Raw genomic sequence first — 22509 nt, 5'->3', positions numbered from 1 at the left:
CCTATGTTTTCCTCTAAGAGTTTTAAGGTGCCTGGCCTTACATTTAGGTCCTTAATCCATTTTGAATTGATTTTTTGTGTATGGTGTTAGGGAGTGTTCTAATTTCATTCTTTTACATGTAGCTGCCCAGTTTTCCCAGCACCACTTACTGAAGCGGCTGTGTTTTCTCCACTGTATATTCTTGCCTCCTTTATCAAAGATAAGGTGACCATATGTACATGGATTTATCTCTGGGCTTTCTATCCTGTTCCACTGATCTACATTTCTGTTTTTGTGCCAGTACCATACTGTCTTGATTACTGTAGCTTCGTAGTAGAGTCTGAAGTCTGGGAGCCTGATTCCTCCAGCTCCGTTTTCCTTTCTCAAGATTGCTTTGGCTATTCGGGGTCTTTTGTGTTTCCATACAAATTGTGAAATTTTTTGCTCTAGTTTTGTGGAAAATACCATTGGTAGTTTGATAGGGATTGCACTGAATCTGTAGATTGCTTTGGATAGTATAGTCATTTTCACAATGTTGATTCTTCCAATCCAAGACATTGTATAGCTCGCCATCTGTTTGTACCACCTTTAATTTCTTTCATTAGTGTCTTATAGTTTTCTGCATACAGGTCTTTTGTCTCCTTAGGTATGTTTATTCTTGGTCTTTTACTCTTTTTGGTGCAACAGTAAATGGGACTGTTTCCTTAATTTCTCTTTCATATTTTTCATCATTAGTGTATAGAAACGCAGGAGATTTCTGTGCATTAATTTTGTATCCTGTTACTTTACCAAATACATTGATTAGCTCTAGTAGTTTTCTGGTAGCATCTTTAGGATTCTCTATGTAGAGTATCATGTCATCTGCAAACAGCGACAGCTTTACTTCTTCTTTTCCAATTTGGATTCATTTTATTTCTTTTCCTTCTCTGACTGCTGTGACGAGGACTTCCAAAACTATGTTGAATAATAGTGGTGAGAGTGGGGGCTTCCCTGGTGGCGCAGTGGTTGAGAGTCTGCCTGCCAATGCAAGGGACACAGGTTCGTGCCCTGGTCCAGGAAGATCCCACATGCCACGGAGCGGCTAGGCCTCTGAGCCACGGCCGCTGAGCCTGCGCGTCCGGAGCCTGTGCTCCACAATGGGAGAGGCCACAACAGTGAGAGGCCCGTGTACCACAAAGAAAAAAAAAAAAAAGGTGGTTAGAGTGAATAACCTTGCCTTGCTCCTGATCTTAGAGGAAATGGTTTCAGTTTTTCACCATTGAGAACGATGTTGGCTGTGGGTTTGTCATATATGGCCTTTATTATGTTGAGGAAAGTTTCCTCTATGCCTACTTTCTGGAGAGTTTTTATCATAAATGGGTGTTGAAAGCTTTTTCTGCATCTATAGAGATGATCATATGGTTTTTATCCTTCAATTTGTTAATATGGTGTATCACATTGATTGATTTGTGTACACTGAAGAATCCTTGCATTCCTGGGATAAACCCCACTCGATCATGGTGTATGATCCTTTTAATGTGCTGTTGGATTCTGTTTGCTAGTATTTTGTTGAGGATTTTTGCATCCATGTTCATCAGTGATACTGGCCTATAGTTTTCTTTTTGTGTGCCATCTTTGTCTGGTTTTAGTATCATGGTGATGGTGGCCTTGTAGAATGAGTTTGGTTCCTCCCTCTGCTATATTTTGGAAGAGTTTGATAAGGATAGGTGTTAGCTCTTCTCTAAATGTTCAACAGAATTCGCCTGAAGCCATCTGGTCTTGGGCTTTTGTTTGTTGGAAGATTTTAAATCACAGTTTCAATTTCAATCCTTATGATTGGTCTGGTTATATTTTCTATTTCTTCCTGGTTCAGTCTTGGCAGGTTGTGCATTTCTTCCACGTTGTCCACTTTATTGGCATATAGTTGCTTGTAGTAATCTCTCATGATCCTTTGCATTTCTGCAGTGTCAGTTGTTACTTCTCCTTTTTCATTTCTAATTCTATTGATTTGAGTCTTCTCCCTTTTTTTCTTGATAAGTCTGGCTAATGGTTTATTAATTTTGTTTATCTTCTCAAAGAACCACCTTTTATTTTATTGATTGATCTTTGCTATTGTTTCCTTCATTTCTTTTTCATTTATTTCTGATCTGATCTTTATGATTTCTTTCCTTCTGCTAACTTTGGGGTTTTTTGTTCTTCTTTCTCTAATTGCTTTAGGTGTAACATTAGGTTGCTTATTTGAGATGTTTCTTGTTTCTTGAGGTAGGATTTTATTGTTATAACCTTCCCTCTTAGAACTGCTTTTGCTGCATCCCATATGTTTTAGGTCATCTTGTTTTCATTGCCATTTGTTTATAGGTATTTTTTTATTTCCTCTTTGATTTCTTCAGTGATCTCTTGGTTATTTAGTAGTGTATTGTTTTAGTCTCCATGTGTTTGTATTTTTTACAGATATTTTCCTGTCATTGATATCTAGTCTCATAGCATTGTGGTTGGAAAAGATACTTGATATGATTTCAATTTTCTTAAATTTACCAGGGCTTCGTTTGTGACCCAAGATATCATCTATCCTGGAGAACGTTCCATAAGCACTTCAGAAGAAAATGTAATCTGCTGTTTTTGGATGGAATGTCCTATAAATATCAATTAAGTCCATCTTGTCTAATGTATCATTTTAAGCTTGTGTTTCCTTATTTATTTTCATTTTGGATGATCTGTCCATTGGTGAAAGTGGGGTGTTAAAGTTCCCTACTATGACTGTGTTACTGTCAATTTCCCCTTTTATGGCAGTTAGCATTTACCTTATCTATTGAGGTGCTCCTATGTTGGGTGCATAAATATTTACAATTGTTATATCTTCTTCTTGGATTGATCCCTTGATCATTATGTAGTGTCCTTCTTTGTCTCTTCTAATAGTCTTTATTTAAAAGTCTATTTTGTCTGATATGAGAATTGCTACTCCAGGTTTCTTTTGATTTCCATTGGCATGGAATATCATTTTCTATCCCCTCACTTTCAGTCTGTATGTGTCCCTAGATCTGAAGTGGGTCTCTTGCAGACAGCCTATATACGGGTCTTTTTTTTTGTATCCATTCGGCCAGTCTATGTCTTTCGGTGAGAATACTTAATCCATTTACATTTAAGGCAGTGATTGATATGTATGTTCCTATTACCATTTTCTTAATTGTTTTGGGTTTGTTATTGTAAGTGTTTTCCTTCTCTGTGTTCCCTGTCTAGAGAAATTCCTTTAGCATTGTTGTAAAGCTGGTTTGGTGGTGCTGAATTTTCTTAGCTTTTGCTTGTCTGTAAAGGTTTTAATTTCTCTGTTGAATCTGAATGACATTCTTGCTGGGTAGAGTAATCTTGGTTGTAGGTTTTTCCCTTTCATCACTTTAAATATGTCCTGCCACTCCCTTCTGGCTTGCAGAGGTTCTGCTGAAAGATCAGCTTTTAACCTTATGGGGATTCCCTTGTATGTTAATTTTTGCTTTTCCCTTGATACTTCTAATATTTTTTCTTTGTATTTAATTTTTGATAGCTTGATTAATATGTGTCTCGGAGTGTTTCTCCTTGGATTTATCCTGTATGGGACTCTCTGTGCTTCCTGGACTTAATTGACTACTTCCTTACCCATGTTAGGGAAGTTTTCAACTATAATCTCTTCAAATATTTTCTCAGTCCCTTTTTTTTCTCTTCTTCTTCTGGGAGCCCTATAATTTGAATGTTGGTGCATTTAATGTTGTCCCAGAGGTCTCTGAGATTGTCCTCAATTCTCTTCATTCTTTTTTCTTTATTCTGCTCTGTGGTAGTTTTCCACTATTTTATCTTCCAGGTCACTTATCCGTTTATCTTCCTCCATTATTCTGCTATTGATTCCTTCTAGAGAATTTTTAATTTCATTTATTGTGTTGTTCATCATTGTTTATTTGTGCTTTAGTTCTTTAGGTCCTTGCTAAACATTTCTTGTATTTTCTCCATTCTATTTCCAAGATTTTTGGATCATCTTTACTATCATTACTCTGAATTTTTTTCAGGTGGACTGCCTATTTCCCCTTCATTTGTTTGGTCTGGTGGGTTTTTACCTTGCTCCTTCATCTGCTGTGTATTTCTCTGTCATCTCATTTTGCTTAACTTACTGTGTTTGGGGTCTCCGTTTCGCAGGCTATAAGTTCATAGTTCCCGTTGTTTTTGGTGTCTGCTCCCTATGGGTAAGGTTCATTCAGTGGGTTGTTTAGGCTACGTGGTGGAGAGGACTGGTTCCTGTGTTCTGGTGATGAGGCTGGATCTTATCTTTCTGGTGGGCAGGACCACGTCCGGTGGTGTGTTTTGGGGTGTCTGTGAACTTATTATGATTTTAGGCACCTTCTCTGCTAATGGGTGGGGTTGTGTTCCTATCTTGCTAGTTGTTTGGCATAGGGTGTCCAGCACTATAGCTTGCTGGTCACTGAGTAGAGCTGGGTCTTAGCGTTGAGATGGAGATCTCTGGGAGAGCTTTCACTGTTTGATATTAGGTGGGGCCAGGAGGTGTCTGGTGGACCAATATCCTGAAATCAACTCTCCCACTTTAGAGGCTCAGGCCTGACACCTGGCCAGAGCACTAAGACTCTGTCAGCCATATGGCTCAGAAGAAAAGGGAGAAGAAAAAAAAAAAAAAGAAAGAAAATTAAATTAAAATAATTTAAAAAATTTTTTTAATTATTAAAATTAAGAAAAAAGAAAGAAAGAAGAGAGCAACCAAACCAAGAAGCAAATCCAGCAATGACAATAAGCACTAAAACTACACTTAAAAAAAAAAAAGGGCTTCCCTGGTGACGCAGTGGTTGAGAGTCCGCCTGCCAATGCAGGGGACACGGGTTCATGCCCCGGTCCAGGAAGATCCCACATGCCGCGGAGCGGCTGGGCCCATGAGCCATGGTCGCTGAGCCTGCATGTCCGGAGCCTGTGCTCCACAACGGGAGAGGCCACAACAGTGAGAGGCCCGCGTACTGCAAAAAAAAAAAAAGCATGGACAGAACCCTAGGATAAATGATAAAAGCAAAGCTAAACAGACAAAATCACACAAAGAAGCATACACGTACACACTCACAAAAAAGAGAAGAAGGAAAAAAATATGTATGTGTATATATATATATATATATATATATACACACACATATTAAAAAAAAGGCAGAGCCACCAAATCAATAAACAAATCTACCAATGATAATAAGCTCTAAATACTAAACTAAGATAAACATAAAACCAGAAACAAATTAGATGCAGAAAGCAAATCCCAAGTCTACAGTTGCTCCCAAAGTCCACTGCCTCAATTTTGGAATGATTTGTTGTCTATTCAGGTATTCTTCAGATACAGGTTACATCAGGTTGATTGTGGATATTTAATCCACTGCTCCTGAGGCTGCTGGGAGAGATTTCCCTTTCTCTTCTTTGTTCGCACAGCTCCTGCGGTTCAGCTTTGGATTTGGCCCCACCTCTGTCTGTAGGTCACCTGAGGGCATCTGTTCCCACCCAGACAGGATGGGGTTAAAGTAGCAGCTGTTTAGGGGGCTCTGGCTCACTCAGGCTGGTGGGGAGGAAGGGGTATGGAATGCCAGGCGAGCCTGCAACAGCAGAGGCCAACATGACATTGCACCAGCCTGAGGCATGCCGTGTGTTCTCCTGGGGAAGTTGTCCCTGGATTACGGGACCCTGGCAGTGGTGGGCTGCACAGGCTCCTGGGAGGGGAGGTGTGGGTAGTGACCTGTGCTTGCACACAGGATTCTTGGTGGCTGCAGCAGCAGCCTTGTGTCCACGCTGATAGCAGCAGCTCAAGCTCATCTCTGGAGCTCGTTTAGGCAGTGCTCTGGATCCCCTCTCCTCACACACCCTGAAACAATGGTCGCTTGTCTCTTAGGCAGTTCCAGACTTTTTCCAGACTCCTTCCCACTTTTTCCCCGGACTCCCTCCCAGCTAGCTGTGGAGCACTAGCCCCCTTCAGGCTGTGTTCACATAGCCAAGCCCAGTCCTCTCCCTGGGATCTGACCTCTGAAGCCCGAGCCTCAGCTCCCAGACCCCACCCGCCCTGGCAGATGAGCAGACAAGCCCCTCAGGCTGGTGAGTGCTGGTCAGCACTAATCTTCTGTGCAGGAATCTCTCCGCTTTGCCCTCTGCACCTGTGTTGCTGTGCTCTCCTCCGTGGCTCCGAAGCTTCCCCAACTGCTCACCCACCCCGTCTCCGCCAGTGAAGGGGCTTCCTAATGTGTGGAAACTTTTCCTCCTTCACAGCTCCCTCCCAGAGGTGCAGGTCCTATCCCTATTCTTTTGTCTCTGTTTTTTCTTTTTTCTTTTGCCCTACCCAGGTACATAGGTAGTTTCTTGTCTTTTGGGAAGTCTGAGGTCTTCTGCCAGCGTTCAGGAGGCATTCTGTAAGAGTTGTTCCACATGTAGATGTATTTTTGATGAATTTGTGGGGAGAAAGGTGATCTCCACGTCTCACTCCTCCGCCATCTTGAAGGTCCTCCCCCACATTACTTCTTTGGTTTCTACAATTTGATTTGCTACCAAAGCGCAACATTATATATTAAGAATAGATTTAATTGCTCATTACAGTTTTTACTTTCTTATTTCAGATACAATTGGATATCAATTTTCTATAAACAAATGTTAACAAAGAGTTTAATCTTCAGATGAGTTCAGAATAATAAGCAATGTTTGATGAAAATAGCTAAATCCTATTTGTTGCAAACAGAAAAGCCAATTTATGTCACAGACGAGCTCCCTTCTGGCTTACCCATAGATAATATAAAAAAATTTTTTTTAAACATCAAGGGTAAAATACTCAAACAGCTTTTGCCTTTGGCAATGAATGACAGGCTCCCCTTTACTGCTCTCCAGCAATCAACAACAAAGGACCAAAAGCTATACTTAAAAACAATTCTTAGCTTATCTTTGTGACTCAGTTTGTTACCAGTTTGCATGCCAAAGCGTAGTGAAGTATAGAACACCATCACAACTGAAGAAGTACCAGATTCCCAGCCTTAGATTCTGGTTTCTAATTTTACATGATCAAGGTGTCTTTCTGTGCTTCCAAAAGACTAAGACTTAGTACTTAAATCTGTAGATATGATATATGGATATTTAATGATACAAGCTAGTAACAAATGGGGACGAAAAACTGCTACTTTGAGGTCTGTTCACTGGCTCAACTAGGAATGATGTAATAATGGTAACCACATCTATTCTTTAGGGGAAATTTTAATTAGAATTATTTATAAAATAAAAAGAAACAGAGGTCCTAAAATTATATTGTTGGAATCTGCACCAGTTAGATTAAAATAACTAACAAATGACTGAGAAACCAAGCTGCAATCCCTACTTTACGAGCGCAAAAAGCTATTACCCCAGAGAGGACAAAATATATAAAAAATAAAGTTTCACCTATTCATACATAAAACAGTGATTAAGTGGAACTCTCTTAGATATTCAAGTCACAAATTATATATAAATAATTCTAATATGTACTGTACTCCTAGCACTTCCCCACTCACTGAGAGTTTAATTCCTAGGAAATATAATTCAAAAAATTCAGCCAATCTGTGAACATTCCTAACCAAAATATATTCACTGTCTCAACTCTACATATCTCAATACATAATAATTAAGTCCTCATTTCATACTAATTATTTTACACCAATTTTTAACCCTTCATATTTCTCTACATTTACTAAATAAATAAATCCTGTCTTCTCAGTCACACGGCAAAGGATCTATTTCCATAAAGCTTAATTAAATTTATATGTCTCCCTTGGATGCTCTCCAAGTTCAGCATATCTAACTTCATTTGTTGTGTCTGACTTTTCTTTAAGTACAGCAGATCAGGAATAGAAAAGGTCATTGCGGTGGCTCCTGTCCCTTAGATTACCCTCTATACAATCAGTCCACTATTAGAAGCAATAGTTGAAATCCTAGCTACCTTCAGATTAGAAAGACACCTAACATAGAATTTATGTTTTGTTTTTGAGTATTCTCATTAACTAAATAAGGTATAATAGAAAGAGAGTGAGTTTCGGTGCCATCTTTTACATGTAATCTATCCTCTCTGAGACTCAGTTTTCAGATCTGAAAAAATAGGAATACCATCTATTTCATGGAGATCTAACAACAGAAAATGACACCTTTTATTAAAAGAAACTATCACAGGTCACAAAGTCTTAAGCAGTGTTGGCATCCTTGCCAACATCTGTTCAATGTAATCAAACCCTGGGATACAGGTGTTCAATAAATGTTACTTTTCATCCTGCATTTTAGGGATGATTTTTCCAAACAGTATAGAGACTCTTAACTTCATAAACATTTAGATTTTCATCTACATTATGTGTCAGTCTCCATTAAGGAATATGGAATAAATTCAGTAATTCCACATAAAAACTGTGTCTAAATTTTCACCTTGCCCTTGAACCAAATGCTGAATTTTGCTAAAATAACAAACAATAAGTATTCCATCACACACTTAAGTTATAAATCTCAACATGCATTAAAGTAATTGGATCACCTCCCTCCCACCACACACAAAAAAAGAAAACAAAAAATTCCAGGTGGATAATAGAAAGTTAAACAATAAAGAGTTCAAAAGACACCCTTAAGAGAGTGAAAAAAAAAGACATAAATTGACAAAAGTTATTTACTATACATATGACTAATAAAAGGCTTAGATCCACAACATATAAAGAACTTCTACATATGAGCAAGAGTCTTGAACAGGTATTTCACAAAATGCGACAGCCAATGCTCAATCTCATTAGTGATCAGTGAAATAAGGTGCAGATTAAAATCACAAAACAGTACTAAATACCCGTCAGAATGCTTAAAGTGGAAAGGACAGAAAAGCACAAGTGTTGGTAGAAGTACAATTGGTAAAAATCAATTTGGAAAATGTTTTGGCAGTATCTCCTAAAATGAACATACATAATCACTATGACCTAGTAACTCTACTCTTAGGTAAACACTCACGAAACAATGTCTGTGCATGTGACCAGGAAACATATATTAAAATGTTAGTATAATGTATAATATCAAAACTCAAAAAAATCCAAACATCTATCAACAGTAGAATGGATAAATAGTAGTATATTCCTCTAATGGAACATTATCCAGCAATGAAAATGAAAAAAACCTACAGCTATATATAAAAACATAGATGAATCTTACAAATATAAGTTGGACAAGCAAAACATTAATCAGGTTAAGGCTTAGATGTTAAAGCTATTTAAAAGAGCAAGAAAGGGAATGCCATAAAAGACAGAAGAGTGACTGTTTCTGGGAAAAGGAATGGGGTGCTAGCCAGATGTGAGAAGTCATGAGGATGACTTCTAAAGCACTGTGAATACTTTTTTCTTTTATCTGTGTGATGGTTACACAGATGTTCACTTTGTGATAATTCACTATGCTATATGGTTTGGTTCTGTGCACCTTTGTGTATATGCAATACATTTCACCAAACAAAAGGTTATAAAAAAGAGAGGAAGGGAAGAAAAAAGAAAATAAATAACAAGTCACAACATTATCTGGAAAGATATCTAATATATTAAGTTAAATACTAAAGTCAAATGAAATGATGGCAAATAAGCACACAAAAGGATGCTCAACATCATTAGTCATCAGGGAAATGCAAATGAAAACCATAATGAGATAACCACTACACATCTGTTTAGAATGCCTAAAATACTAAAATTCTTAATACTGAGGATGCAGACCAAATGGAATACTCACCAATGTCGGTAGGAATGCAAACTGGTACAGGCACTTTGAAAAACAGTTTGAAAATTTTTTACGAAGCTAAACATACCCCTACCATATATAAATCACCAATCTCATTCTTAGTAGTATTTACCCAAGAGAAATGAAAACGTATGTACACACACAATTGTAAGCAAATGTTTATAGCAGCCTTATTCATAATCATAAAAAAAGGAAACAACTCACATGTCCTTCAGCTGAGGAATGGATAAAGAAACTGGTATATCCACACAATGGTATTATTACTTAACAAAAGGAACAACTATTGATACATGCAGCAACATGGATGATCTCAAATGCATGTTGCTAACTTAACAAAGCTAGACCTAAAAGGCTACACACTGTATGACTCCATTTACATAACATTCTGGAATATGTATTACCTAACTATACAACATAAAGAGATTATAATGTAATTCACTTAGATATTTAACTATAATAACAACAAAAAGCATTACTTGTAAAATTACATTTGCACTTGGTTTAGCATTTTATATACATATTTTAATCCTCCGAATAATCATGTAAAGCTAAATCATCGCAACTTTACCAATGAAAAAACAAATGCAAAAAGAGTAAAGTAACATTTTACCCACAGATACACATCTAGTGAGTGGTGAAGCTAGGGTTTAGTCCCATTGTATCTGGGTCTTTCCAAGCCCCTTTTCTTTCCTCTACACCATACTGCCTCTTAGTTCAAAAGCACTGGTAATTCCTTAATGGATAGTGTTTACTTTTGAATTATTTAAAGATGTGTTCATACTTCCTACATTTGTAAGTTTAAAATAAATCATGAATATTTCCTATTATTCAGTTACCCACATACCCACAATCATACAATACAAAGTTAAAATACACAACTTCTGCCCTCAAGATGTTTATAATCTAATAGTTAGCACACATATGACAAAGTAGGCAATTTTAAACCTCAAAAATAATAGCTGAGTAGTAGAAACATGGGTAGTGTGAGTACCTTATAATAACAAAATAATTCTAATTGCTTCTTCCCATCCCTTGTATCATCACTATCATTCATTTCATTTATATAAGGATATGTGTGTGAAGTATACATATATACATACACATAAGCAAACACAGTCAAATAAAGTGTCACTATTATTTTAAACTGTTATCTGTTAGATCAATTAAGAAAAAGAAAAATAAAAGTTTTTATTTTATCTTCATTCATTTCTTCTCCAATGCTTTTCCTTAGATATCTGAGTTTCTGACCTGTATCATTTTCTTTGTCTCTAAAGCACTTCTTTTAACATTTCTTGCAAAAATGGTCTACTGGCAAAAAATGCCCTCGGTTTTTGTCTGATAATTTTTATTTCTCCTTTACTTTTAAAGGATAATTTTGCACAGTACATTATTCTAGGTTGGTGGCTTTTTTCTCTCAACACCTTAAATATTTCATTCCACTCTCTTCTTGCTTGCATGGTTTCTAGGGAGAAGCCAGATAATAATTCTTATCTTTGCTCCTCTATAAGTGAGGGATTTTTCCCCCTCTGGTTTCCTCAGGATTTTTTACCTTCAATTTTCTGTTATTTGAAAATAATATGCCTAGGTATAAGGATCTTTTTGGCATTTATCCTACTTGGTATTCTCTGAGCTCCCTGGACCTTTGGTTTGATGTCTGGTGTTGATTTTGGGAAATTCTCAGTCGTTACTGTTTCAAATACTTCTTCTGTTCCTTTCTTTCTTCTCTGGTATTGCCATTATGCTTATGTTACACCTTTTGTAGTCACCCCACAGTCCTTGGATATTCTGTTCTTCTGTTCTGGTTTTTTTATTCTGGGCTTTTTCTCTTTGGTTTTCAGTTTCCAAGAATTCTACTGATACATCCTCTTGCTCAAGACTCTTTCCTCATGCATGTCCAATCTACTAATAAGGCCATCAAAAGCACTCTTCACTTCCGTTACAGTGTTTTTTTTTCTCTAGCATTTCTTTTTGGTTCTTTCTTGGAACTTCCATCTCTCTACTTACATTGCCCATCTCTTCTTGCATGTGGTCTACTTTATCCATTAGCACTCTTAGCATATTAATCACAGTTGTTTTAAATTCCAAGTATGATAATTCCAACACCCCTGCCATATCTAATTCTGATTCTCATGCTTGCTCTGTCTCTTCCAATTGTGTTTTCTGCCTTTTAGTATGTCTTATAAATTTTTTTTTGACAGCCAGGCATGATACACTTTTTAAAATGAACTGCTGTAAACAGGTCTTTAGTAATATGGTGGTAAGGTGTGGGGGGATGGCTGAACAATTTACAGTCTTATGATAAGATCTCAGTCTTTTAGAAAGCCTGTGCTTCTGGACTATGAACTTCACACACACACTTCTCAATCCATCTCCCTCCCCTCAGGTGGAACAGGATGGCTAGAGTGAGCTGAAGTTGTGTATTTCCCTTCTCCAACATAGAAGACTTGAGCAGCTATAGTTGGATATTTCCCTTCACCCACATCAGTTAGCCTCTGATAAAACTTCAGCAGGTTAGGCTCTGGTGAAATAGTTTATCCTAAGGGCAAGCCTTGTTAGGAGGAACAGAATACTCTGGCATATTTCAAAATGGTTCCTTTTCCCCTTCCTCTATCAAAAGCATGAGGGGATTTTTCTGATATTCACTGAGAGAATCTGGTAGAGACGCAACAGGTAAGACTCACAAAAGTGTGGGGCCTCTGATGACTGGTTTCCCTGGAGTTTTTAACTCTCAGAGTTGCCCACACTGAACCTCCAGCAATTTGTCAACCAATTCAGGTTTCCCTACACCAGCACTGGCTTCCAACAAGGTTGCTGCTCTGGTGAACTGTGATTCACTGTAGTCTCTGCTGGTCTCTCCAATTTTAAGGGCAGTGGTCTGCTTTGTGACCTCTCTCTACTAAAAAAGTTGTTGATTTTTCAGTGTGTTCAGGTTTTTACTTGTTGTCAGGATGGAGTGGCAACTTCCAAGCTTCTTACATGCCATACCAGAAACGAGAAGTTTGCATTTTCTTTTAAGGAAGTTTTTCTACACCACAAGCTTAAAAACTTATGTAGAATAATAAAACACATACAAACTCAATACCATATAGAACAAAACTGTGTTGCATACTTTGTAAATTATTTATTTATTATTTTTCACTTTCCTGTTACAATGCACATATTTATATTTCTAGACATGTAGCCTAGATCAGACACTGTTCTTAAATATCGGAACCTCCCAGTTTATCTGTAAAAATCAATATAAAATTATAAACTATAATCCTTGAAATATATCTTCCAAACAAGTGATTAAAATACAGCTTACCATTTTGATGCCTGTGGAAAATGTCACTGGTTTTATAGGTTTAGGTTTCTCAAGTTGCATTTCCAGTTGGGTAGATCTATCTTTATGCTGAGCCAAAAGTAGAGCAACAGGGAGATCAGAACTCTCCTGCAAGAAAAGTTAAAGTGCAATGTGAAAGTTAAAAATAAAAGCAATGAGTCTTTTATTTTAAATTATGCCTTTCCATAAACATTTGATGTCAACCTAGGTATTCACTTTATGGAGAACACTTTACAAAAAACTTTAACATTCCATAATAAGAAAAGGCTGCTTTAGACTCATAAATCAAAATAACCTACAAAAAAGGATTTTTATAAAATCCACATTAAAGACAATATAATAGGGTCTTATTTCATCTAGCAAAACCAACCATATTTATTAAAATAAAAAAATTAGAAGCTAATCACAAAAAGAGTAGTACAAAGTACTATAACTTAGATCAGATGTTTATCTAAGACACATTTCTTTTTTACCAGTGAATTCAGACCAGTCTGAAATTGTTTCCCATTAGATTTCACCTGAGGCCGTTTGGAAATGATCCTTGCTCTGTTTTGCACAATGGAATGATTGTTAAGTACAATCAAAAGACATTTATCAATATTTTCTCCTTTACTGACTTATTTTTATAAATAATTTATCTTTATAAATTTTTTAATTAACAAAATAATAGTAAACACTTTTAATATCTTATATTGATACTAAATCAGGGCCACTATTTACACAAATCTGTACACACACATATTAATAACACAAACAAATTACTAACTCTTATACGTAGACTGTCATTTATTCTGTTTAACATGAAGTCTTCTCACATGTTTAAAGTGATGCAGAGCTAAGATCTAAACTAAATGTATCCAGACATTTTCCTTTCTGAGCTGTCAGTTAAATAAGAACACAGAAACACATGCAAAAGGAAACCAGGAAGGAAGGAGATCATATACAAACATATGCAAAGACACATACTACTTTCTATATCTGTAAACAAAAATGAAGGTACAAACACATTTCAATCTCCTATACCAAGGTGACCTACGAAAACAGTCTTCAAAAGGCCTACAGAGTTTTAAAATAGTAACTACCCAGAATTTAATCCTGAGAAAACTATATTGTTACACATTTCATAGTATAAAAAAGTAAAGATATAGCAGAATCTAATTTTCTTTCCAAAAGCAACAACTTAATATTTTGGGGCACAAATACGGCTAATTAATATATTTAAAGGACTTGTTTAAAAGTTATAGTACAGAAGAAATTCAAGTAACAAGCCATTTATTTCCACAGCATCGTCCTAGAATAAATCTGTATCTCAAAACTTTGTAACAGAAGTGCCATGCAAGAGCAAATGTTACAAAGATTAAAACTTTTAAAAGTAAATGGAGAAACACAAATTTTATTTATAAAATAGAACTTTATTAAGGATCAAAATTCTCAAGACATGGCTTTAGCAATAATGAAGGAGGATGAATAAAATACACTATGACAACATACTTGACTACCTTTCATATTCTACAACAAAGCATTAGTAATGCATTAATAGTAGTATTGCTGTAAATTCCTGCAGCTATTCCTATTTCCATTAGGAATTTTATAATAAAATGTAAAATTAAAGAACATTTTAAATGGGCGGTGGCCCAAAATATCTTTTAAAATCTCTAACTACCTTTTCATATGTAAAAACTAACAGAAGAAAAATAAATTTCCTTGGCTAAAATGCTAAATCATTGTTTCCTAATTAATACTCTAAGTGAATTCAAATTCCATACCTGGTACTTACCCTAAAAAGTAAAAGTTCTCATGTAAAAGTAAGACAATGTGTGCACTTCAAAAAAGTTGCTAATCAATACTTTGCCTGTTTTAATCCTGGTTTCACCTTCACATAAAAGAACCAGAATATTAAAATGTCTTGATAAAACAGTTGAAATTTAATAAAAATAAACATTCTAGAAAGCTAAAACTAATTTTGATACTAAGGCAATACAATTTACTTTAAATCTGCTGTACTCCACTTTAGCAATCAAAACTTTGGAGCCTGAAAATCTTTGTAAATGTTAAACTAGAGGGACTTCCCTGGTGATGCAGTGGTTAAGAGTCCGCCTGCCAGTGCAGGGGACGCAGGTACAGGCCCTGGTCCGGGAGGATCCCACATGCCACGGAGCAGCTGGGCCCATGCACCACAACTGCTAAGCCTGTGCTCTGGAGCCCGCCAGACGCAGCTGCTGGGCCCGTGTGCCACAACTACTGAAGTTGTAGTCCGCAACAAGAGAGGCCACCACAGTGAGAAGCCCGTGCACCGCAGCAAGGAGTGGCCCTCGCTCTCTGCAACTAGAGAGAAAGCCCGCGCACAGCAACGAAGACCCAACGCAGCCAAAAATAAATTAAAAAAAAAAGTTAAACTAGAAATAAGCAGGAGTTCTAACAACAAAAAAAAAATCTACAGAGTAAAATAAACTATGGGAAACATACATGCTCTCAGAAACACAAAAAATGCAGATTCAGCCTTTCAAGTTATTTCATTCTTCTTAGCTTTCAATTTTTACCCTGAAAGGTTCCCTAAGCTACATTGATTGCCTGAAGGTACACTGCTTAATATTTAAAGAAATTTTAATTAAGACTACCTGTAATACTCATTAAAAGTTTTATAATGACCATTTTTAAAAGATTATTTTAACTGACTTAAAGCAAGCCATCTGGCAAACAATATTCTAATAAAAATCAGCTACTGCGTTTGACAATATTAGCCCTTAACAAAATTTAAGACATAGCTGAAGAGAATTTTCAAACAAGAATATAAAAAGATTTAATAAGTCAGGACCTGTTTAAAAATCTTTTTCCAAACTTAAAAAAAAAAAACCTGAATTTACAGTTAGGATTAAATAAATGGACATTCTAGGCAACATTATAGTAAATGCTAAGCCATAAACATTAAGACCATAACATTAAAATCCTGTCACATCATACAGTATAGTGTAATGCCAATGCTTTTATAAAAGGTTAAAAAGTAACTTGTAGCACAAGGACCAGAAACAGCAGAAAAAAAATTATAATAAGTTGTGCTTATACTAGTTGCCTAAATTAGATCCAGCTTCTAGATAAGATTTAAGCTTCTAGATATATTTAGATGCCAATTCAATCTTTCTTAATAATATCTAACACATGAACATACATAGAAAAAAATACAATGTATTCTTTTACTTAATAAGGATTCAGGAGGATAAAAAGAAATTTAATGAATTCTTTCAGTTAGTCAATAAGGATGAAATATATGTTAGCATTTTAACAAAAATTTTTTAATAAATATTAAAAAATTAAAGTAACCATCTTTAAAAATAAACTTAAATATGAAAATGAGAAATTCAAATTGAATTGGTATTTAAACCAATCTATTGTAATTAATTGTTCTAATGAATACAGTAAATTGTTAAGGATTATTTAACCACCATGTTACATGATCTAAACAGTAAAGAAAGTATGCACAGTAATGACTTGCAGGTGAAGAAAACAGGAAGGGGGGGCAGTTCTTAACAAAAGCCAATATTAACTCCAGATTATACACAATGTACAACATTGGCAGTTGCAGCTCAATTACCAAGAACAGCTCAATGAGGCAGCAAAACTTCATGCTAAAAGACTAAAGACAAAAAGAATACGCAAAAATAATTTCTATGCAAAACCAGCTTATCTCAAAATCAAAACTAAAAACGCTTTATACTAAATGGAACATTTTTAAAAAATTAAAGTGTATTTTCGTCTTATATCTAAGTTCTGTATTTGGAATTAACTCAATTAATTGTATAGCGGAAAGCATTACCAAAGAAAACTCTGCATAAAATGATGAGAGAAACAACCTTTCAAAAAAATAATTGTAACATGAATCTTTACTAATTCATTCTTTAAAGTTTTTAATTTCTCACAAGCTACATGTCTATGAAAAGAATATAAAACATGACATGCATCATTTCAACTGTTAAAGTCACAACTTCCACTTAATAGTTTCAACAAAAATTAATGGAAGTTAGGGATTTCCCTGGTGGCACAGGGGATAAGACTCTATGCTCCCAATGCAGGGGGCCCAGGTTCAATCCCTGGTCCTGGAACTAGATCCCACATGCATGCCACAACTAAGAGTTCTCATGCCACAACTAAGAAGCCCTGGGGACGCAAGTAAGGAGCCCACCTGCCGCAACTAAGACCCGGTGCAACCAAATATAAAAATAAATAAATATTAAAAAGAAAAATTAATGGAAGTTACTAAGGAAAAAAAAACATATTCTGTTTTATACACTGCTGTCCTCATTTTTTTTCCTTTCTTGGCGCAACGGCACACAGTGCAGCCTGCAGTATCTCATTTCCCAACCAGGGACTGAACCCAGGCCACGGCACTGAAAGCGCCAAATCCTAACCACTAGACCACCAGGGAACTCCCTGTCCTCATTTTTAGAACCAAATTTACATTCCATTCATACAAAGTAGATAGGGTTTATGATAAGCATTTTCTGTCTGAGCCTCACTAAGGCCTTTACCCTTACTTTTCCTTTACTTTCTCACTTACTTCTAATTTAAATTATCTTGCTTTCTCTTTTTATTCCTGGTTATATGGCTTAAATGCTTTTAGGGCAAAAGCACAGTAGAAAAATATACACATACACTTTTACCTGATCATAGAATAACAAACAGCATAGCAACTAGTAGACTGAGGAGTTAAGTGTGTTAATACCACATGGAAATTAATTATGGGTCCAGAAAGGGGAAAGGAAGAATGTAAAAAGACTTTACTGGAAAGGACGATTTTCTAATTGTGATTTCATCAGTATCACAATGGTTTATAAGCATCAAATAATATTCTCCAATCTATGAAACACTTCATAAACCTTGGTTATAATTACTGCTATTATCTAACAATGTTGACTACTTGGGGGGCTAATAACTAGAAAACACCAATAACTTGCAAGACATTGCCATTTCTTTCAAATGTATTTTTTTCATGCAAAAATATGAAACAGTTCTCACAGAGTAACCAGAGTCATTAAAACTTCAGCATGAAGCCAAAACACTTGAAAATGAGCTAGTTATTAGAAAACCAGTATTAATCAGGAGAAAAATGCTCTGAAAACAATGTTTTAGTCAATAAGCTCAGAAACACATCAACAACCTATTAATAGTAAACTGGCTTATGTTAGTTATAATATACTCTCTTATCTGAAAATAAAATGGATATTGACAAACATTTTTTTAAATAAAGGAACAGAAGGTGAATAAACCAGCACAAACTATAGAAATGCTATTTAAATACCATTACCCAGAATAATAAATAGGAAAGATAAGCCCTGAAGACAAATGATTTTTTATCACAATTAACATTAATACGTACCAGTTCATCTAAAAAAGCCTGCTTATTCTTCCTTTTTAGAATCTGCTGCAGTTGTTCTTCTTTTTGTATAAATAGTCTTCTTTGTTCATTTTCCTGTCGTTCTACCTCTAAAGCTTCTTCCAATTCCTCCTGTTCCCGAGTCTAAAACAGAAACATTGATATACGGCATGGAATAAATTTAGTAACCAAAATCAACCCTATACCATACTCTGTACCTCCTTTCTTGGAAGCATAAAATACACTAGTCACTAATTGTTTAATAGTGCAGCAATTCCACTTTAAAAGAACTAGAATTCATTTTATTTCATGTGGACATGTTACTATTAAAGAGAATGACATCTAGCACTAAATGAACACCTAAACAAAGTACACTGAGCCCAGCTGCAGAATTGTAGAAACTGCTTAATAATGTCTTTATTTTAGGAGATTTAACAAGAAAAAATAAATAAAACAAAAAACCCAACAACAAATAGATAATCTCCATATAGAACTATTGATTGAAACACTCCATATAAAAGACTGGTTTATTTAATAGAAACAATTTTCAGAATATATAAGATAATGAAAAGTTATCATAGGAGTTTGCTTCTTTTTCCCAAGTTAAAATAAGTCTTTCTGATGCTTGAGTTCCAAATAGCATTCATTTAAGGTAAGTTATGAAAAGCTGAAGTTATTTTCTAACACAAGCATATAAATTTCAAGGGTCCTTTTTGTAGACTGAAAAATTCAAAATCCAGAGCTAATATGTAGAGAGAATGAACTACAGGCCTACTCATTTCCCTTTTATGAAGTTCCTCAGAAATATTAAATACTTCCAGGTTCTGAAATTTATTCCAACTCTAACTCGTACTTAAAAGCAATATTATACCTAGCCTTTGCTCTTTAAGTCTTCTGAATGAGAAATATAGTAAAATCTGAATGGCTTTACTTTAAATCCTTGATTGTTGGTATTGAAAATGTAATACCTTTTTTTTTTAATTCAACAAAACATTGAGAATTTATGGCACCTCAAGACAAATACAGAATAGAGGGAGAGAGTATAATACATTTGGGGATCACTAACATAATATATGAATTAACGGATACCTCAGAGAAAAGTACATTTTTATGTAAAATAATAATTAAAACACTCTATTAGATTGTTTTCACTTCACAAATTAAACTCCCCAAAGAAACAAGATTCCCAATTAAAAAGTGTTTCACTTATAATTCAAACTCAGTATATCCAAAATTAAGTTTAGCATTTGGTTTCCCAAAGCTGATCACCCTCCTGTATTCCTGATTTCTGCTAAGCACACACCTACATCTCAGGGAACTCAAGTTGAAACCTCAAAGGCATCTCTGTTTACCCCCTCTTCCACAACCCCGTTGCTCTTAAATTAAATCAGTTGCTAAGTCCTATTAGCATCTCTCCCTGTAATTTTACAAACCTCTATGACTGAGGTTACTATTCTAACTCAGGCACCCAGTGGAGAAGAGAATTCAAACTTGATTTAGAAGGATTACTAGGAATAAATGTAAAAAGTTAGGGGGTGAGATATGAGGGCTAGAAAAGTGAATTACTGGACTATAGGTCCATAAGCAGAAAAGGATGAGTCTCATGATAAAACAGTGACATATAAGTAATAAGTATGACAAGTGACAGAGAGGTATACACAGAGTATAGTTGGGACAGAATTGATAGAGTGGTAAATTCTCCTTGCAACGATGGAGGACAGGTAGAGTTAGAAAAGATTTCGTATAGAGTGTTATGGGTTGAATGTGTGCCCCCCAAATATATGTTGAAGTTTTAACCCCTGGTACCTATAAATGTGACCTTATTTGGAAATAGGGTCTTTGCAGATGTAATCAAGTTAAGATAGGTCATACTGGAAATTTTGACATGGGGAGAAGGCCATGTGAAGACAGAGGCAGAAATCAGAGTGGTGCCAAAGGTGCTAGAAAAGGCAAAGAGAGATTCTTCCCTAGAGCTTTCAGAGAGACCATGACCCTGATGACACCTTGATTTCAGACTTCTAGCCTACAGAAGCCTGTTCTTGTAAGAGAACAAATTCCTGTTATAAATCACCCAGTTTTTGGTAATTTGTTTTAACAGCCCTAGGTAACTAATATATGGAGGTTGATCAGACTTCAAACAGTAGGTATTTACCCCCACTGGAGAGTGGAAGAGCCATTTAGGCAGAGAAAACAAAGGCGCAAAGACATGAATAAAGCTGGAATGCTTGGTATGGCCAAGTCATGAAGTATGGGAGTTGGGGAAAGCTCTAGATAAAGCTGGAGAGGCAAGCAGACAGCAGATCATGGAAAGTCAACCATACCATACTAAGGGATGCATTTATGCCATACTAAGGCAACGGGGAAAACATTAGAGTTTAGAAAGATGACTAGAAGCAGTGAAGAATACATATCAATGGGGTTCAAGACTGAAGACAGGAAGACTAGTTAGAAGAATATTTCAATAACTCAAGTAAGAAATAATGAGGACCCTAAGTAAGGTAACAATAATATAATTAGAGGAGGAACCAGGTTTGAAAGGTCATAAGGAAAAGCTATCAACAATATATGAAGACTGACCAGATATGGCTACAACACTTAGATAAAGAATGTAATAGGAGAAATAGGTGGGAGAGTGAAGATTAAAAAGTTCAATTATGGGGGCTTCCCTGGTGGCACAGTGGTTGAGAGTCCGCCTGCTGATGCAGGGGACACGGGTTCGTGCCCCGGTCCGGGAAGATCCCACATGCTGCGGAGCAGCTGGGCCCGTGAGCCATGGCCGCTGAGCCTGCGTGGCCAGAGCCTGTGCTCCACAACGGGAGAGGCCACAACAGTGAGAGGCCCGCATACCGCAAAAAAAAAAAAAAAGTTAAATTATGATGAACATAGATGCAAAAATCCTCAACAAAATATTGGCAAACCAAATTCAACAATACATTAAAAGGATTATATAACATAATCATGTGGAATTTATCCCAGGGGTGCAAGGATGGTTAAATATCCACAAATCAATCAATGTGATACATCACATTTACAAATTGAAAAAAAGCATATGGTCATCTCAATAGATGCAAAAAGGTCTTTTGATAAAATTCAACATCGATTTATGATAAAAACTCTAAACAAGTGGGCACAGAGAACATAATTCAACATAATGAAGGCCAAATATGACAAGCCCACGACTAATATCATACTCAACGGTGAAAAGCTGAAAGCATTTCCTCTGAGATCAGGAACAAGACAAGGATGCCCACTCTTGCCACTTTTATTTAACATAGTACCACAAGTCCTAGCCACAGCAATCAGACAAAAAAAGAAATAAAAGGAATTCAGAATGGAAAGGAAGAAGAAAAACTGTCACTGTTTACAGATGGCATGATACTGTATATAGAAAATCCTAAAGATGCCACGAAAAAACCTATTAGAACTCATCAATGAATTCAGTAAACTTGCAGGATACAAAATTAATACATAGAAATCTGTTGCATTTCTATACACTAACAACAAACTATCAGAAAGATAAATTAATCTCATTTACATCTGTATCAAAACGAATAAAATACCTAGGAATTCATCTAACTAAGGAGGTAAAAGACCTGTACAGAGAACACTATAATACACTGACAAAAGAAACTGAAGACAAGACAAACAAATGGAAAGATATACTGTGCTCATGGGTTGGAAGAATTAATATTGTTAAAATGTCCATATTACCCCAAGACAATCTACAGATTCAATGCAATCCCTATCAAAATACCAATGGCATTTTTCAGAGAACTAGAACAAATAATTCTTTTTGTGTATGGCAACACAAAAGACCCCAAGTAGCCAAAACAATCATAAGAAAGAAGAACAAAGCTGGAGGTATCACACTCCCTGATTTCAAACTATAATACCAAGCCACAGTCTTCAAAAAAATATGGTACTGGTACAAAAACAAAGATCAATGGAACAGAATAGAGAGCCCAGAAATAAACCCACACTTATATGGGAAATTAATCTATGACAAAGGAGGCAAGAATATATAATGAGGAAAAGACAGTCTCTTCGATAAATGGTTTTGCAAAAACTGGACAGCTACATGCAAAAGAATTAAACTGGACTACTT

General features: G+C 35.9%; 1 protein-coding gene across 2 annotated transcripts in view; it reads right to left on the bottom strand.

The window, feature by feature from the left end:
* Positions 1-22509, bottom strand: part of MNAT1 (MNAT1 component of CDK activating kinase) — a 220335-nt gene that overhangs the window by 132998 nt on the left and 64828 nt on the right. Inside the window, exons 5-6 of one of the 2 annotated variants that reach the window (XM_079699958.1) lie at positions 18408-18548; positions 13019-13144 (exon numbers count right to left, since the gene is read on the bottom strand). In XM_079699958.1, the coding sequence (XP_079556084.1) occupies positions 13019-13144; positions 18408-18548 (267 nt within the window). The remainder of the gene's footprint in view (positions 1-13018; positions 13145-18407; positions 18549-22509) is intronic. The other variant, XM_079699959.1, reaches the window with a different exon arrangement.

The sequence above is a fragment of the Hyperoodon ampullatus genome (assembly GCF_949752795.1).
Source record: "Hyperoodon ampullatus genome assembly, chromosome: 3".
NCBI classification, from domain to species: domain Eukaryota; kingdom Metazoa; phylum Chordata; class Mammalia; order Artiodactyla; family Ziphiidae; genus Hyperoodon; species Hyperoodon ampullatus.
The sequence above is the reverse complement of the archived record's forward strand: the minus strand, read 5'-3'. Positions and strand labels throughout refer to the sequence as shown.